Genomic DNA, 19,778 nt, shown 5'->3' with positions numbered 1-19,778 from the left:
ATGTTTTAAATGTGAGTAAATTATCACGAAGTGAACATCCTTCAAGGTGAAGAAAATGCATTAATTAACACTCAAACAAAGTAAATGTTCCCTTTACATGAATTTATTGAATGCAATTATGTGGTTTATCTTATCTCCTTGTTACCTTTTTTTGTGAAACTTAAAAGAAAATACAAAAATGCTTACTTTGATGTGTATAAACCAAAATAAAACGACTTGACTTGCGTATTAACATTAATAAACTACAGTAATTATTTCAACGAGACATGACTGATCTCTGAATCATTTGCATAAAACACATGGATAACAATGTTTATCAAAATAGAAAAATGACAACACAAAAGGTATAAATAGCAATTATAAAAGATAGATGGAAGCAGATAAGATGCACGTGTAATTTATATAATGGCTGCTGCACTTTCCATCACACACGTGACAACGAAACACAACAAGTAAGTTGTTGTGTACTTAAGTTTCTTAATAAGTCATTTAACTTGAACCATAAAAAGGGCGGCATCGAGAAGGGAACAAAGATAATGATAAATATGACAGCGAGTCTTTGGAGAGTGTGGGTGTGATACTGGAGGCTGGAGACAGACAGACATACACTAATAATGTTGCATTAGAGGTGGAAATGTGCTCTCAATCGTTCTGTCTTCCTCCCTGGCAGAACTCCTGAAGTCAGACTGTGAGGGGAAGGTGCGACAAACGCAAGCCTCTGTTTTCATCTACAGCATTATTTCATGTGTTTATCTATCTATCTATCTATCTATCTATCTATCTATCTATCTATCTATCTATCTATCTATCTATCTATCTATCTATCTATCTATCTATCTATCTATCTATCTATCTATCTATCTATCTATCTTCAGTTGATAATGAATGCTGAGGACCTTGGCAAAGCAATCAAACAATGTTGTGAGGCAGTAACCATGGAGTCAGTAGAAGATAGAAAGGCATATCCTTGAGAGAAACATGTGACTGAGAGCTGTGCAGCTCTGGCAACTTCATAAACATTTCAGGAAGGAAAGACTACGGTATAACACTTTCAATGCATTTCACTGTACATTATATGGGGAGAAAGCACTGCATCATTTCAACAACACATTGTTCATCAACACAAGCTGTTCAACAACAGCTTGTGAAGCCCATTAAAAAGCTTCTTGCAGAACTCTACATACCGTATATTCTTTTCAAGCAGTTAGCAAAAGATGAAGACCCAACTTTTAACATCCCAGAATAATTTAGATAGTGAACATCAAGCAGGCCTACATTGTCTGATCAATTGGATTATTTCAGGTAACTGTGATCATTGTGCACTTTAAAAATCGATTTCACATTGCACTCCCTATGTATACAGTGTAAGTTATCTATTTGCTTTTGACGCAACACGATGCTCTCACATCTAATGTAGATCAGGTGCCTGCCATTAAAGGGTTCATTCAAAAATGAAAATTACCCCAGGTTTACTGTATTAGCAGGTTTACGGTATTATTAGCAGGTTTACTGTATTATTAACAGGTTTACTGTATTATTAGCAGGTTTACTGTATTAGCAGGTTTACTGTATTAGCAGGTTTACTGTACTGTATTATTAGCAGGTTTACTGTATTATTAGCAGGTTTACTGTATTAGCAGATTTACTGTATTAGCAGGTTTACTGTACTGTATTATTAGCAGGTTTACTGTATTATTAGCAGGTTTACTGTAGGTTTACTGTATTAGCAGGTTTACTGTATTAGCAGGTTTACTGTATTATTAGCAGGTTTACTGTATTATTAGCAGGTTTACTGTATTAGCAGGTTTACTGTATTAGCAGGTTTACTGTACTGTATTATTAGCAGGTTTACTGTATTATTAGCAGGTTTACTGTATTAGCAGATTTACTGTATTAGCAGATTTACTGTACTGTATTATTAGCAGGTTTACTGTATTATTAGCAGGTTTACTGTAGGTTTACTGTATTAGCAGGTTTACTGTATTATTAGCAGGTTTACTGTAGGTTTACTGTATTAGCAGGTTTACTGTATTATTAGCAGGTTTACTGTATTATTAGCAGGTTTACTGTATTAGCAGGTTTACTGTATTAGCAGGTTTACTGTACTGTATTATTAGCAGGTTTACTGTATTATTAGCAGGTTTACTGTATTAGCAGATTTACTGTATTAGCAGATTTACTGTACTGTATTATTAGCAGGTTTACTGTATTATTAGCAGGTTTACTGTAGGTTTACTGTATTAGCAGGTTTACTGTATTATTAGCAGGTTTACTGTAGGTTTACTGTATTAGCAGGTTTACTGTATTAGCAGGTTTACTGTATTATTAGCAGGTTTACTGTATTATTAACAGGTTTATTAATAGACAATAGTTTTTGTGCGCAAAAAAAAAATCAAAATAACACCTTTATCCAACTTGTTCTTGTCTTCCGTGTGTGCCTCCACGACGCATGCGCGAGACTATTGTCGTTGCATCGTAAAATTATTGTAGAGTCACTGTGGTGAGATGGACTTTGTAACGACGTTTTAAGTGCCTTTTATGGATCTTGGGAGTGTAAATGTACTGAATGCCAATGGAGGCCTATCTGAAGCCTTTCTCAGCCATCAGCTTTCAACAAAAATATCTTAATTTGTGTTCCGAATATGAACGGAGGTCTTACGGGTGTCGAACAACATGAGGGTGAGTAATTAATGACAGAATTTTCATTTTTGGGTGAACTAACCCTTTAAGACCTAATGCACAAATCCTATTGATGTGCATTCGGTTTCTTTTCCCCAACTGATATCGTTCACTTAAAGCATAACCTACTGTGTTTACATGAATACTCATCAAGACAGCCATTTTGACATAAATGTGTATGTATTTGACGGTTTGAGTGTGTTACTTGACACGAAACAGAACTGGATCACACGCTTTCAGAGAGGCGGCTTGTGCGCACGTTTAGGTGTGTGTGTTTCAGACAGCAGACAGCGTGAGACTGCAAGGAGTTGCTTTTCGCAAGTTATTGAGTTTGATAACTCCTTTTTAACATCAAGCAAGTCACAGTCGTGTGCCCAGTCTATTCTCTGCTATATGCGTTGACCTAAAACGTACACTTTTCACAATGTTCGTGCCGTTCCTATATGCATATTGCGATATGTACATTTGCGTTATATCGATATATTGTGCAGCCCTACTTGTGGGTGAGTAAATCATAGGCTAATTTGCAATGTTGGGTGAACTATCCAAAACTATAACAGTCGCTTCAATTCCATCAGCTCATCCAACACGAGCTGTTCGAGTCGTACATAGTGCGCACTGATCACGTGACAAGACGACATTGAGCGAGTGTTATGAGTGTGTGTTACTTGTTAGTGAAGCGCTTGCATTGAGTGTGTTCAAACGCGATTTCAATATGTTACCGCTGTTTGAAAGCGGCTCCCCGAGACACGCAAATATCTCCCAATATAAAAGCTATCTCGTTGTAACCATCTCTTAACTCTGTATCATGCTTGAAGAAAAATGTGGTCTATATTTGCACTTTCAATATTGAGTACTTTGATTATGGTATTATGGTTATTGTTTTCACTTAATATCTATGATCAATTTGTGGGAAGGAGTTCAGTTAGGAGGTCAAAAGAAGCTCATGTGCAGTTCTAAGGTCTGAAGAGACAATCATACAGGACAGAAGCCAGTCAGTTGAGTTTTTGGGAAACCCTTTACAGTGCTTGATGTCTTTTACTGCATATGATAAATCATACTCAGAAAGTAGAACTGAAATGACAATATGAATGACTTAAATGATAAGTTAAAAACATTTCAAATGCACCTGCAAACAATTTTTCTAGTCATGTATTTCATCATTGAGGATTTCTTAAAAATACTATGTAAAAATCTTGTCTCGTCTCGTTCTCGTGAACCCAATCTCGTGTCTCGTCTCGTCTTGTGAGATAAGTGTCTCGTCACACCCCTAGTAATTATGTCCCCAATGGATCCAAAAATGTTTTGTTCATAATGAGTTATATTGTCTTTGTCTCGTCTCTCTGGGACATGACGTCACACTGTCAATATTAATTGATTAACAAAAATGTATGGTATGTGTAAAATAATGCCCTTTTTTAACCTAAAGCCGTGAAAACAAATTGCAAGTGACAAGTGACAATTAAAATCATGCATACTACTAATACTACTACTATAATAGGGGAAAACCCCATAAATAACAAAGCACTGGAAAGTGTTTCTAATTAATAAGTGTACATTTCAAACACTTTATTTGTGACAAATATTAAATAATGTGCTCACAACATTGACATAAGCCTACTAATTCATGTATAAGAAAACTAGGCTATCACTCATAATTCATTCTCCCATGCAAATGACCATTCGACTCCCAGCCATTTGTAGTGGTGTCCGAAATCATAGTGTACATTATCGAGTGCACTCATTCAATCCCACAATGCACCACAATAGCGCAATATTAAATTGCTTAATTAAGGTTTATACATGATAGTTTCCATAGTTACATTTTGTTGATCCTGATTTCATTTAATTGGTAACAGCCCTTTTGTGTGTTATTATTCTAATTGAATTTATTGATTAAATGTAATAATTTGACATATTTGGCTTTATAAAGGTAAAAATGTCCATTGAAAAAATCTATTTAAACTGGCCGGCCTAAACCTGCCAAGTTATCAGCACAATAAACACACAGCAAAATATTGTCTTATTATCATTATCGAGATATAATTAATACAAATTAATTGTATTTCTCCTTAATTGTTGCATTTGGTCAGATCATATTGCGGTTATAGAATCTCAAATTGTGAAGTCCCCAAATTATCTATTGGAGGACTGGAGCTTTCTAATATTAAAGCCTGGTTTCACAGACAGGATTAGGCCCAAGTTAAATTAGGACATTTAAGTATCTTTTATAAACGTGCCTTGGGGGAAAGTTTTTTACTTCTTGAGACAAAAACAACGGCACTGATATATTTTAAGATATATCAGTGCACGTTGCTTTCAGTTAAAACAGCTCAAACATGCATTTTAGTCTGGGACTAGCTTAAGCCTTGTCTGTGAAACGGGGCATCGATGTACAGTCCCATTTTTTGCATTAGGAGAATTTCTGGTTAGGAGTTTAAGCTTCCAGCCTAAAGCTTTTTTAAATGGAAATTAAAATATCCTCTTTTCTCAATTAACAAGATTTGGGCTGGCAATAATACGTTTTTGTTGCCCATGAAGACGAAAGAACTTCCTTATAAAATTTTACTTAATTACTATCCCTTGTAACTCTTGTAATTTTTTGATGGTAACAGCTTTATTTATTTATTTTAGTGTATGTCTCTGTTTCTAAATGTATCTTCAATGCAATTTCATAGGTTAGAAATAAATAACAGAAATGTTAAGTTAAATGTGACTACATGCAGGGTCAAAAATAGAGACGGCAAGTTTTAAAGTTGAGAGCAGAGAGCAAATACACTCACACACACACACACACACACACACACACACATATATAATGCATATTTTAAAAACGTCACTATAAAATGTATTTTTATTTGCAACAATTATATTAACCGCAATAATAAGAAATTCCTGTTGTAAGAACAGCTTTTCCCACTCCACTTGGAGTATCGCTTCTTCTAAGGCAATAGCTAGGGGAGCGGCATTGCAGGATGTTTGTGCTGCGTCAGGCTGGTCCTCTCCACACACATTTGAAAAGATTTGAAAAAGATCAAAGATGTTATTTTTGATATGGGTATGGATAAGGGGGGGGGGGGGGTATCTTCCAAAATATGTCCTAAAATATGTGTCTCTATATCTGTGGTATGTGCAGTGCGCTTCGTCCCTGTATAATAGGCCCCACTTCACAGAAAGGTAGTGTGTCTCTTGGGACTTGGGGTTAGGGTTTGTGTTGTATCAGGTTGGCCCTTTCCACACCCATTGATGGATGTGGTTATTGAATTGACCCCAGGCTTGAGTCCTCTGGGTTATTTAGTTCCTTAAGCCAAGAGTTTGTGCATGTGCATACTTCATGACCTTGCTGGTCAGGCATTTTTCTCAGTATGACAGCGTGGGTATTAATGTTCCCAAAGCATCAACGACATGATGCAGCATTGAGTTCCACTCCAAAGGGAACATTTCAGTTAATGTATGTAACTCGTTGCGTCGTCTTTCCATACTTAATGCAATGCCTGAAAAAGTCTTCCCTCAGACAATTAGAATCTGATGATGTGTTTTTCAGGCATCTATTTATGGTCTCTGTGATGAGAAAACTCTTGGTGATTAAAAAAGCGTTACTTTTTAATTTAGTGCATAAGACTTCAAATGTGTTTCTGAGTCAAACGATTTAAAATGGATCATGTCATAATCATAAAATGTTTAAAAATTTTATGAAAATGTTGAGTTCATGATGTAGCCTAGTAAGTCTACATTTCTTTTAATGCAATAGCTTATTTGGTTACACTTTATTTTAAGGTGTCTTAGACTTCATTAGCTGCTATAAGTAAATAACTAACAATAAAAGTGCAGTAAATGGTAAAGCTATTTGCACTACAAACCAATGTGTTTATAATTACTACAATGCATTTAAAGGTGCACTGTGTAAATCCTAGCGGCATCTAGCGGTGAGGTTGCGAGATGCAAATTCACCCTCTCTTTCAAAGCACATAGAGAAGCTATGGTGGCCGACACAGGACAAAGATGTCGTCTGAGACAGCAGAGAGTGACTAGCGCTCTGTAGAGAAGTTTGTCCATTTAGGGCTACTGTAGAAACATGGCGGCGCAAAATGGCGACTTCACTGTAAGGGGACCCGCGGTGTGTGTAGATAGAAATGGCTCATTCTAAGGTAATAAAAAGATAACGGTTCATTATGTAAGGTCTTTATACACCAATGAAAACATAGTTATGTATATTATATTGCATTTCTGTCAATAGATCCTCATAAAGATTACACACTGCACCTTTAAATAATATTATAAGAAATATCTAAAATATTATAAGATATTAGCAATATCAAGTAGCATAACAAGCTGTTATAACTATAATAGATATAAGTTGCAATGGACATTTAAAGTATAACTTCAAGAATTTCCAGCCCTGCTTTGTATTGTCACAATGTCGGTAGCATATGTAAATTAAGTTTACCTTCTTTGACTCTAGTAAACATATCCATAGCAGAATGGTGGGAGTGGCCTTGGACGGCAACATGCCCAGTGCACTATGGGTGTTGAAGCTTACCTGCCTATTTAGCAAAAGAAAGACAACAGCCTATTTTCTCTGATTTCTCTAGTCAGGTAGCACCAATTTCAATATTATTATTTCGCCTTTCTACTGTAAACTCAGCCGAGTTTTATTGAAAGTCCATTTTGCCAGTGGCAATAATTACAACTGCTTCATAACAAGCAAACTCAGAGAAAGACACATTAGTCAAGCCTGGATTATGGACCGGGCCATGAAGAGCCAAGTCCAATGTTATCTACCACAACATGCTTTTTCTTATTTTTTGCAGATTTCTTACATTCGGGGGATAAAAAATCTTAAAGGGGTCTTATTAGTGCTGGGCGATATGACCAAAAATTAGGTTTCGTGGTATATGACGGTATTGTTTTACCCCTATGCATGACCGGATGATAAAGTTAAAGGAGCTGAGAGCTCCAAGCATTTTAAAAATCTAACCCTATATAACAACAAACTGCCAAAACAAGGGAGAAACATTTAAAAAGGATATTTTCAATACATTAAACAGCACTACAGTCTCTAAATAAAGTTTTAAATATGAATATTTTTCTTACAGAAACGCATCGATTCGCTTCAGAAGGCCTTTATTAAACCCCAGAGCCGCGTGGAGCACGTTATTTGACGGACAGATGCACTTTTTATGGACTTCAAAAACAGAGCAACTATGAATCAAATTCTAATGCTTGGATTAGCCTGAACTTTTGTAATATAACTCCGATTTTATTCGTCTGAAAGAAGAATGTCATATACACCTAGGATGACTTGAGGGTGAGTAAATTATGGGCTAATATTCATTTTTGGGTGAACTATCCCTTTAATAAAATATGCCCAAACTTCAAAGGCTTCAAACTAGAGGAATATCTTAACTTTATGGTTACTTTTATCATGTAAACTACCTATATACTGCATGTTATATGTATATGTGTTTGGGACAGAGGGGAACACGGTCGCATTCTCAGCAGATATATTCTGCCCATCATCAAAGCATGAGACAGACAGGGGTCGGAGAAGAACACCAGAAAATGTGACCGAATGGGCGATATTTGTCTGTATTTGCACTCCACAAGCTGCAGTTCAGCTGCTCCGCTCTTCATGTAGGGCCCTATAAAATCCGTTTTATTTTTTCCCAAATTCCGTTTTTTTGGTTTAAATTTTTGCAAATTCCTTTTTTTCCCACTTTAACTTTTGGGAATTCAGGTTTTTCCCCTTTACTGTTATTTTAGTCGTAAAAAGAGTGTGTTTTTAATGTTAATATAATAGAACATAAAACATAAAATAGGAATGACCTTAAATTTATTGAGGTAACAAACATCACATTTACTCTGTACTTTTCAGGACAAATACTGCATGATGCAACATAACACTGCACTCTAACAAAATATTAATGGTTATGAGCTTTAAACTGTCCAGTAAAAATTAATTATATTAGTTTATATAAGTTTAAATGAAAATGCTCCATTAGCTTTTTCTTTCAAGTAAAAAAAATAGGACCAAAAAAATTATAAAAACGAAATTTCATACGAATCATGACTCAAATGCAGATGCAGTAATGCACGTCTGTAGGGACGTGGTGGCCTTGCTAGCTTTATCATTGTACTTCTCCTTGTTCTTCACATGGCTTTTGGATAACAGGTGGTCAGAGCATGCATGTTTGTGCTTCCAGTCAACGGAATGTTGACAAAACTTACAAAACAAAAGTTCACCTGACACATAAAAGTCACGCGGGAACTGCTCGGCTCGGTACTGAGGGCTTAGCGTCGAGTTTCTTAACTTTTTCGCAGACGAAAGCAGAGCCGTGCTTCGACATACTTTCATTGTTTTGAAGGGGGAGCTGAAATGACGGGAGGGGTTGTGTCGCCCAGATTTGCTTCCCCCGGTCTGCATTTTCCCCAGACATATGTTTTTCTCCCACACAAAACAGAATTTCATTCCAAATATGTAAAATTCCGGGAAATTCTGCGTTAACACTAGATTCCGCGTTAATATGCCAATGCCGCGATTCCGTGATCGTGGAAATGATAGGGCCCTACATGTGCACTGCTTCTGCGCTGCCACCGCACTGCTAGCGGGTGCAGTGTGAAACCAGCGTTAGCGTGTGTTTGGGAAATGTCCCGCCCCCTCCATAACTGCGAGTTCCTCTCTAGTGTAAATATCTAGTAACGTTTCAGAGTAGTGTTAGACCGATATATCAGCCGGCCGATATATTGGGCCGATATTTGCGATTTTTACCTGTATCGGCATCGGCCGATACAAGGCTGCTGCGTTCGCCGATATTTTTTCCCCTGCATTATTTACAGACAGGCGTCCACAGGGCAGCTCTCACCGTCTTCAAACTGTCTTGCTCTCCCTCCCTCGCGCATATTAATCAAAATCAATTGAGAATTGACACGATGGTAAAAGGTCGAAAGACTAAAGTTTCACGTGGAGCATTGGGAGATTTTTTCCTGAATTACCGCTGATGTTTCTCTACAAGAGATTAAGTGAAGTGCACCTAAACTCTAAAAAATGCTGGGTTAAAAATAACCCAAATTGGGTTGAAAATGGACTAACCCAGCAACTGGGTTGTTTTAAGCAAACATTTAACCCAACCGCCGGGTCAAAACAACCCAATTGCTGGGTTAGTCCATATTCAACCCAACTTGGGTTATTTTTAACACAGCATTTTTAGAGTGTAACCATTAAATGACTAGGTTGTAAATAGTTTTAAAATGAAGTATAGTACAGTCAGTGTGCACTTTATTATGCTGCTTGCTTGTTGATACTGTGTGCAATAGTGTAATTATTTTATTTATGCTTAAATATTTATTTTCAGAATTTATTTTCACCACTGAACTCTTTTTTTTTCTTGTTCTACCTCACCTGTTTTTACTATTTGTTAAATATATGTATAAATGTTATAATAAATGTTCCTTTTTTAAATTGTAAATTTTAAATTGTTATCATCATGATCATTGTGTCATTTTTATGTTGTAAATTGAGGGAGCAAAAGCAGTATCGGCTCCAAATATCGGCTCAAGAAAATCGGCAGCCCGTATCGGTCATCGGCTAAGGCTGATGAAAAAAAAAATCGGTATCGGCATCGGCACTAAAAAATCCATATCGGTCGATCCCTATTTCAGAGTGGTATATTTTTTGTAATGTTCTTATACATTATAGATATGATATTATCCACCATTTAATCATGATATCTGTCGGAAAGCTAAGGTAATACAAACAGTAATCGATCACAAAACCATGGATAATTTTCCTAAGGAGCGATGAACCGTCTTACAAAAGCTACAAAAAAACAAGCTGCTTTCCATAAAATGTGCAGCACACAGATAAACGTTTGGGTTTTAATGTTCAGGAACAGTTTTAAAGTACATTTCCACCACTCTAAGTTCATCAGCCTTAGGAAGGTCAAACAAATGAGTTTTAGAAATGGTGTGGACAAAACAGCAGCTCTTTGACATGGCGACAACACTGTCTTCTCTAATGCAGCTCAACCATAACCGTACAATGCATACAACGTGGTTCTATCACAACGTATCATTTTCTGTAACACACCGCATGCATTTGGGTGCCTTGGGTCAACTATCAAAATGCGGAGCTTTGGTTCAGAACATCTTTCATGATAAGGTTGAGATGTTACTAATGGCCTTGCTCTTAAACCAGCACGCTGGGTACTATCAAAGGCAGTACTATCAAAATCTGTTCATCATGACTCTACAGTCAGTATTAATCCCTGTGGTGCAACTCGAGATGAAAATGTCATTTAATATTGGGGTACAGCCAACAAATGTTACCAGTGCCACACTGTCAGTCACCTGCTGTCAGCTTTTGATCTCCATGAATCTGACACTTGCCTAAGCTATTTCTAATGGGTCAGAAAAATATCCTTACAAGGATTCAAATAACTTCATCTAAGTCAGGGTTCCTCAAATCTTGCCCTGGAGGGCCAATGCCCTGCAGAGTTTACAGGGAGTGCAGAATTATTAGGCACGTTGATTTTCTGATCATATTTTTTTTCCAGGCACATTTGACCAATTCCAAACCACAGTAATCCTAATAACTACTATTGATTTAGTATTTAATAATGTATAAGTGATATATAATTGTTCATGAAGGCTGGAAATGAAAAACACCTTATATTCAGGTGTTCAGAATTATTAGGCATGTTTTCTTTTACAGATAAATTGAGCCAAAAAAGAGATTTAACTCAGACTGAAAAGTCAAAAAGTATTAAATGCCCATGAGAAGGATGCAATACTAATGCAATACTAGACATTGCAGTTAAGGCGTGACCATTGGACAGTGAAATGCTCGTTGGGTCAGCAGGGTCAGACAAAAACAGGTGGTGAAGAAAAGACACCTGTTAACTGCAAAAGAATTAAGAATTAAGGTGAAGAATTAAGGGTGAAACCATCAGTAACCCTTTAGTCTCCAGCGCCACCATTTTCCAAAGCTGCAACCTACCTGGAGTCTCCAGAAGTGCAAATCAACGTGCCTAATAATTCTGCACTCCCTGTAGTTCCAACCCTGATCAAACTCACTCTGGTTTTCAGGATCACTAGAAAATCCCAGGTAAGTGAGTTTGCTCAGGTTTGAGCTAAACTCTGCAGGCAGTGGCCCTCCTCCAGGACCAGATTTGAGGAACCCTGAAGTCAATTTACATATGGAGAGATCAGCAGATACCTGCTGCTGAGATTACATGTCTACATATATAACTTCGTTTTAAAAATAGTTGTTTCAAAGTACATGAAGATTAGGGGATAACCCTGAGTGACAGTATTAGTAGCTTTGTCAGTTCTATTCCTTCAGTAAGTAGTGATTTCAAGAACAATTTGAATTTCTGCACAGCTCCTATATTAAGTCAGAATCGTTCAATAATTGTATTTGTCTGATTGGCCTTTCCCAATCAATAGTCGTGGATAGATTCCTTAAAATGCCCTATATAGGACTATATGTGAAATTGGATTGGATGTACAATAGAAACTTGTTATTAGGGGTGGGTGATCTGACGATTTTATATCATGATCGATCTTAAAGACATCCACAATCTACTTTTTAAACCAGATTTTCTGAGATTTTAACAGAAGCATGTGTGTTGAACACCATGGAAGACAATGTTACCATCTGTTAGTTTTGAATGTGGGAGAAAACTGGTTAATTTTAAACCTTTTTGCTCTATTTTCAACTTCCTCGTTTAAATTCGTCTTTATGTCAGCGTCATAGGATGTGCCGTTTTCTCGTACTATAGTAAGCCGATGACTCATCGGTGTCTCATAATTATTCATGAGACTGCGTGTCTTGTCCTATGAGAAGACACGTTGCTTAATTCATGACAGCATGCGTTGATAGACATTTTCCTCTGACTGGCCCTTCAAACAGTGAGATCGCACACAGTAAAGACTGCAACATACTCCGCGAGAACAGAGAAAAAAGTTCTCGCTCCCAGGGCTGCGAGAACAAAATGACGTCATTTTGTTCTCGCAGCCCTGGTTTGGGAGTTCTCGCAGCTCGTTCTCGACACATCGTCTGAGCAGAACTTTTTTCTTGTGGGTGTCCGAGAACTATTGTGTGATTGGTCAGAATTGTATAGTGAGCGGGGTTAATGCGGAGAAACGGAGATGTTCGGCACCTGCTTTTCTCGTGAGGTATGGAATGTCCTGGCCAGAACGAACTTTGTTCTTGCTCTTGCCACCTCGAGAAAACAAACAAATTTCTTTATTCTTGCAGAGTATGTTCCAAGCTTTAGTGCAACCCGCTACGCACACCTTAGCAATAGAATCGCCATTGGCTAGTACATTTTTTTGTTTAGTCGCCAGACTGATATACTTTATTATATTATATTAAATTTATACATTATATATATATATATTAGGGCTGTCAACAGATTAATCGCGATTAATCGCATCCAAAAGAAAAGTTTGTGTTTTCATAATATATGTGTGTGTACTCTGTTAATTATTATTTATATATAAAAACACACACAAGCATGTATATATTTAAGAAAAAAATATTATTTTTATTTATAAAACATGTATATTTATATATATTATAGATTATATAAATGTATATACAGTATATACATGCAAATATTTCTTAAATATATACATGAATGTGTGTGTATTTATATATAAATAATAATTAACAGAGTACACACACATATATTATGAAAACACAAACTTTTATTTTGGATGCGATTAATCGCGATTAATCTTTTGACAGCCCTAATATATATATATATATATATATATATATATATATATATATATATATATATATATATATATATATATATATATATATATATATATATATATATATATATATATATATATATATATATATATATATATATATATATATATATATATATATATATATATTCCACCAAATGTATCAGTTTCTTCAGCTTTTTAAATATCTGAATGTACACTCTTAACATCAATCAGCATTAGACTATGTTATGATATGATAATCAAGCACTATTTCATGATTGAACTTTAGTAATTAGAACTAAAACTGTTGGTAACCATGTATGCATTATATTTGTCATTTAACTGAACTTTGGACTGGTGGTGGAGCTTAAGATATTGTTGCTGTTTCTGTAAAAAAAAAAATTATAATTGTAATTATATTATATTATTAAAAGATAATAATAATACTACTAATTCAACTACTAATAACAATATACATGAGCTACTGGGTTCATGAATATTAATCACGTTGACAGCATTCGCTCAAACTGATTTGCTGAAATCAAAACAAGGACAGGAAAAGATGAGCGCCAGCCAAAGAGATTGCCGTTTGCACATTAGTTCCGCCCACTACCGGAAAAAAACGGCATATCTTCTGCTTGTTCTTAAAAGCTGAATAATTCCAAATGAACTCCGTTATTTTGACAGGAAAATACAACAAAGAATATTGTTAACATGTAGCGCGTCGATTTTGCGTGGTATGTAAGACTCTTGCGTGTGTGTGTGTGAAACACGCTCAGCAAAGCGACGGAGTTCTTCAAAGTAGAGTTTACGGGACGTCAGATCGCTTGACGAGAACGAAACTCTCAAGCCCTCATTCAGAGTGTTCAGCGAATAAAAATATATATTAATGCTAAACTTATTCTTAGCATCTAACACACACACTGGCGAGTAAAATCTGAGAATGTATTAGCCAATGGTCAATGATAGATATTATTTAATCGCCCAGAGTGACGATTTACTCGCATATGCGAGTGTTTTACTCGCATTGTAGAGGGTTGAAGTGAGAGATGAATTAATGGATCATAAACGAGTGTTTTTTCCACTTTGTATGTGTTTCTGCATTGCCTACGTTCTCTTCAATAGATCCTGAGTCTTCACACAAATGCGATTCATCCACACTGTGAGTGTAACCGCTCTTCACGGCCATTTAACCGACCAAACGGCTCATAAAAACTCCACAAAATAAGCCTAAAAAGTTATCAAAGGTATGCAACAGCGTGTTCATATATATTTTCGATGCAGAGAACAAATTGTGAATGGCTGTGCATTTAATTGTCCATTGAATTATAGGTGTCACAGGATATATATTTATTTGTGTAACGGTGAGCTTACAAATCCATGATTGTGTTGTGTGTAACTTAATGGTAATTTGCAGCATGCATTTGTGGGAAGCTTTGATGCTTTTAATGAGAGCGAAATAAAATTGTCCGAATCAGAAGCCGTTGATGTGCTATCAGTCGTCCCCCTCCACTCCGCCGCTAAACCACGCCCACATTTATAGCATTTTTCAAAACTGTGGTGAGAACTGACTGCTGCTATAACAGGGGGTTTCATGATCCTTTAAGTGAATCGTAGAGATTGTGATCTTTTATGTCCTTGTAATAATGTTAAAATAAAGCAATGACCCCCTATTATGGCTGTGCTGACTTACCAAATTATATCGACATTTTATTTTCCATTTCAATTTTGGCTTCCAATGATTATGAAAGCATGATAATTAAGATAAAATGATCATTGTGCCACATGCCGTTCCTTTCCTTTAAAGAGGTGTGCTTTCGTCCCTCCTTAAAAGCCTAAACGTAATGTCCAAATCAGTCAAATCATGTAACGTGACTGTGTAAAAGAGTTATTAAAAGTGCAATAAACTGCGAAAGAGACCCATGCGCTTTCTGTGTGAGAGACAGGAGGAGTGAGGTATACTCTGGGTTTCAGGCATGCCAAAACACTCAAATATACACAAAAATATGTCAAAATATCAGTCTTAGCGAGTATTTACATAAAGACAGTCAGTATAATGACAGCGTGTCATTATATCGGTAACACTTTACAATAAGGTTTCATTAGTTAACATTAGTTAATGTATTAACTAACATGAACTAACCATGAGCAGTACATCTGTTACTGTATTTGTTCATCTTTGTTAACGTTAGTTCATAAAAATACAGCTGTTCATGGTTTGTTCATGTTAGTTCTAATGTTAACAAGATTTTAATAATGCATTAGTAAATATTGAAATTAACATAAAAAATGATAAATAAATGCTTTAAAAGTGCAGTTCATTATTAGTTCAAGTTAACTAATGCAGTTAACTAATGTTAACTAATGAACCTTATTGTAAAGTGTTACCATTATATTAGATACATGCATTCGCTCTTAAAGCATAATGCAAAACCTGCTGCTGTCTGTCATTAATGTTAAACAAAAGACAAAGTCACTCACTGCTCACGACTGAATAACGTCAGTAGTTTTAATAAGCATCAATGCATATTTAATTCACACAGTGAAGACTATGCAGTGTTTTAAAGTTGAACTCAGAGTTTAATGACTAACTGATGTGTTTTAAATTGTGCTAATAGATAAAGTCCATAGGCTTGTTCCAGTCTGGAAATTCTCAATATAGTACATCTCAAAATTAGGAAGATCGTGATTCAAATTGTGGATTGTGATTGTTTGAAACTACTACCTACTTATTATGCTACGAGATCTGACTTAAACCAACATAAAGGACAGGTTGAATATAAGAACATAATTTTACTATACAATAGATGCTTTTGTCAGTAATCTTCTCAAACATAGAAGGCCTATGTGACCTATACGATTATATACTCCTCTAATATTATTCAAAGTAGTCTTTTAAGACGATCAAAATACAAATAATTGACTTAATATGTGTTCACGTCATAATTTAAAGGAACACTCCACTTTTTTTTTGAAAATAGGCTCATTTTAAAAGTCCCCTAGAGTTAAATAGTTAAGTTTTACCATTTTTGAATCCATTCAGCTGATCTTTGTATCTGCCGGTAGCACTTTTAGCATAGCTTAGCATACATCATTGATTCTGATCAGACTATTAGCATCTCATTCAAAAAATGACCAAAGACACTTTCAATATTTTTCCTATTTAAAACTTGACTCTTCTACAGTTACATCGTGTGCTAAGACCAACTGAAAATTAAAAGTTGCGATTTTCTACACCTATATGGCTAGGAACTACTTTCTCATTCCTGCGTAATAGTCGCGGATCTTCGCGGCCGTACCATGGCTGCAGCGGCGCAATGATGGAATGCAGCGTCTGAAAGTAGCCCCCAGCTAGGTAACTTTCAATGTGACCGGCACTAAGTTTGTGTAGTTGCAGAGAAAGTTTCAGGCTTGCAGCCGACAAATTGTGTTGTGGATTTAGCTGTGTGATTAGCCATGGTTCTGTGTGTTGTAAAGGGCTGTGATAGTAAGTCGAAGGTGTAACTACCACCATGTTTCACAGAATACCAACGAATCATGGTACGGCCGCGAAGATCCGCGACTATTACGCAGGAATGAGAAAGTAGTTCCTAGCCATATAGGTGTAGAAAATCGCAACTTTTCATTTTCAGTTTGTCTTAGCACACGATGTAACTGTAGAAGAGTCACGTTTTAAATAGGAAAAATATTGAAAGTGTCTTTGGTCATTTTTTGAATGAGATGCTAATAGTCTGATCAGAATCAATGATGTATGCTAAGCTATGCTAAAAGTGCTACCGCCAGATACAAAGATCGGCTGAATGGATTCAAAAACGGTAAAACTCAACTATTTAACTCTAGGGGACTTGTAAAATGAGCCTATTTTCAAAAAAGTGGAGTGTTCCTTTAACACTCAATCTGTCAGTATTGTAGCCTTCAAAAATCATAAGGTTTAAAAATAAAGGGTACGTTATTCAGTTAGTAGTAGTAAGCATCAGATTAATACTTTGTGACTTTTCCTTTCTTCAAACAGATGTGATGGCACTAGGTTTTCTGGGCCCCCTCTACAGTATATTTAATTCATAGTTTTCACGTGACGTCACACCATTATAGGAACGCCCACCTGGAGGGCAAAACAAGGCTTTCCTTCATTGCCTGCCAGTTATTTTTACCAGGTTTGTAGTAAGTTCTGATGCAGTAAGACAGTGATACTAAAAGACCAAATTCAATATACACCTTATTAATTATGCATACCTTGTACAGGCAAGCAAATGAACACAGAATATTAATGTAACACAAGGTTTCTCGTTAAGTGTTTTTTTCATCGAAAACCATTATAATGAAAACACATTGCATTCATATTGTTGCCTCATCTACTCACCTGTATATAGTATGCATCAAAGGAGTAAACTGAATTTGATCTTTTAATATCACCCACCCTGGGTGTTTGTCAAGTTAAGTGTTTTAAAAACTTCCTGCTGTTTTTAGTGATTGAAATACTGCAGCGGGTGCTGTATATGGATACAGAAAACTTGCATCTTGTTCACATATTTTTTTTTTTTTATTCGTTCTATAGCTGTTTTGCCCTCCAGGGCTCCGCGACAGTCACGTGACTGAAAACTATGAATTGGGCCTCCTCTGTAGAATTAGGGGTCTGGGGACAGGGGGTTCCCCCTTTGTTAAAGTCATGGGGGCCCTCAGGGATGATCATTGTGGGGCCCCCAAAAGCTCTGGGCTCACTCTTCCTCTTAATATTTCTGAATTTTTTTTTACACCTACAGTACTTTATGATGACAAGAAGGTTCATAATCATGTGCCTACTGAGGTTTGATTAGGCCACATAAATAGCTAAATATATAGCATCATTTAAATACCTTAAACATATTATTATACTTACATTTAGATCATTATCACAGGGAACCACAAGATGAAGTAAATCTCAATCCCTCAATAAAACCCAGTAAACCCCTGCTAATCTTCCTTTATATTAGATATATGTTTAGTATGCGCTTGTAGTTTTTGTGGTACATGTCCAACTTGGACTGTTAGGCCAGAATTATCCCTGATTCTTCAACAGCAGGTGGAGAGGAGGAGTCAATCCCTGACTTAAATCTTCTTAAACAAATGTCTGGACTGAAATGGCGTCATGTACATGACAAAGCTATGAACTTTACCCCTTTGCCTGTATACAATGACAAATAGCATATTGTTAATATAGGAAAAAGTGTCATACTGTTTCCCATATGCTGTTTGAATCATGACACACCTCTTCTCAATAAATTCTGTCATTATATAACTATTGTAATAAATGAGTAATTTCGGTGGTGTAGCTATCGAATAGTTCGCTCAACATTATATATATATATATATATATATATATATGTCACATACGACAATGTGAACGCATATATTTATAAATTAATTTCTAGACTGATTAAGGCAAACAGATTAAAGGAATCCATGGGATATAGAGCAGCACCAATCATCGCACACACTCCAAACACACAAGCCCATGTAACGTTTACGTATCATCATAACACATTAACATGTTAAATTCGCCTGCAGATATAACATTCTTACCTCAAAGGAAGATGGGCGAACAGAAAAGCCCATAGAAACAGCTTGAGTGTGATCTCGGGGATGGCCATCGCATTCAAGCATTTAGATGAAAAATCAAAAGAAGCCATGATCACCATCTTGCTCGCTCTTCACACAGATAGACGTGTCCCCTTTATTTACTGCCTTTCCTCGCTCTTACACATAGCAGACCGCGTTGGCTTTGGCGTCTCAGAGCCGCTGCTGCGATGCAATACAAGCCGTCACAAAAACAACAGAACACGCGCACACCTAATGGAGGCGAGTTGCCTGCTATATTGAAATATTGGCAGAGAACTGGAAATAGACGCAAAAGATAAACGCGAGCTCTCCGGGTCCCGTATAACTGGTAAAAGTGTGGATGCAGATGAATTGTGTGAAAGCCGATCTGATGCACGGCGCTGCAGTACAACAACACATGCGTGGTAGAGATGGAACCAAAGCTCACATGCTTCTATTAATAAAAACCTATCCACTATATCCAGATAATATTATAACCACCACTCGCATAAAGTATCCACTCAGACATATTATAGCGTCTGAATTGACGGTTTTTTATTTATTTATTTATTTTTTATTATTTTTATTATTATTAGATACGTATTCTATTATTATTAATAAATACACTATTATTCAATAAAAGGGAATAAATACTATTTGCCAAGCGAAATGTGCGTTTTTATCGCGGCATTTGAGCGCGATTTATCCAATCAGAATGCACTGAATTTCGATATTATGTAGGTTATGTTGTTAAAGTTCATTTTATAATAAAGGCATTTAAT

The 19,778-nt window shown here is 36.2% G+C and overlaps 1 protein-coding gene across 3 annotated transcripts in view; it reads right to left on the bottom strand.

Moving 5' to 3' along the window:
- gabrg2 (gamma-aminobutyric acid type A receptor subunit gamma2) overlaps positions 1 to 19,442 on the bottom strand; it is a 153,008-nt gene extending 133,566 nt beyond the window's left edge. For 2 of the 3 annotated variants that reach the window (XM_079834427.1, XM_079834425.1), the window contains exon 1: positions 18,982 to 19,416. In XM_079834427.1, the coding sequence (XP_079690553.1) occupies positions 18,982 to 19,097 (116 nt within the window). In that variant the 5' untranslated portion in view covers positions 19,098 to 19,416. Of the gene's footprint in view, positions 1 to 18,981 lie in introns of all 3 variants that reach the window. The other variant, XM_079834426.1, reaches the window with a different exon arrangement.
- Positions 19,443 to 19,778: the final 336 nt, after the last annotated feature.

The sequence above is a fragment of the Gobio gobio genome (assembly GCF_949357685.1).
Source record: "Gobio gobio genome assembly, chromosome: 14".
In the NCBI taxonomy this organism is placed as follows: domain Eukaryota; kingdom Metazoa; phylum Chordata; class Actinopteri; order Cypriniformes; family Gobionidae; genus Gobio; species Gobio gobio.
This window is presented reverse-complemented; position numbering and strand designations above follow the sequence as displayed.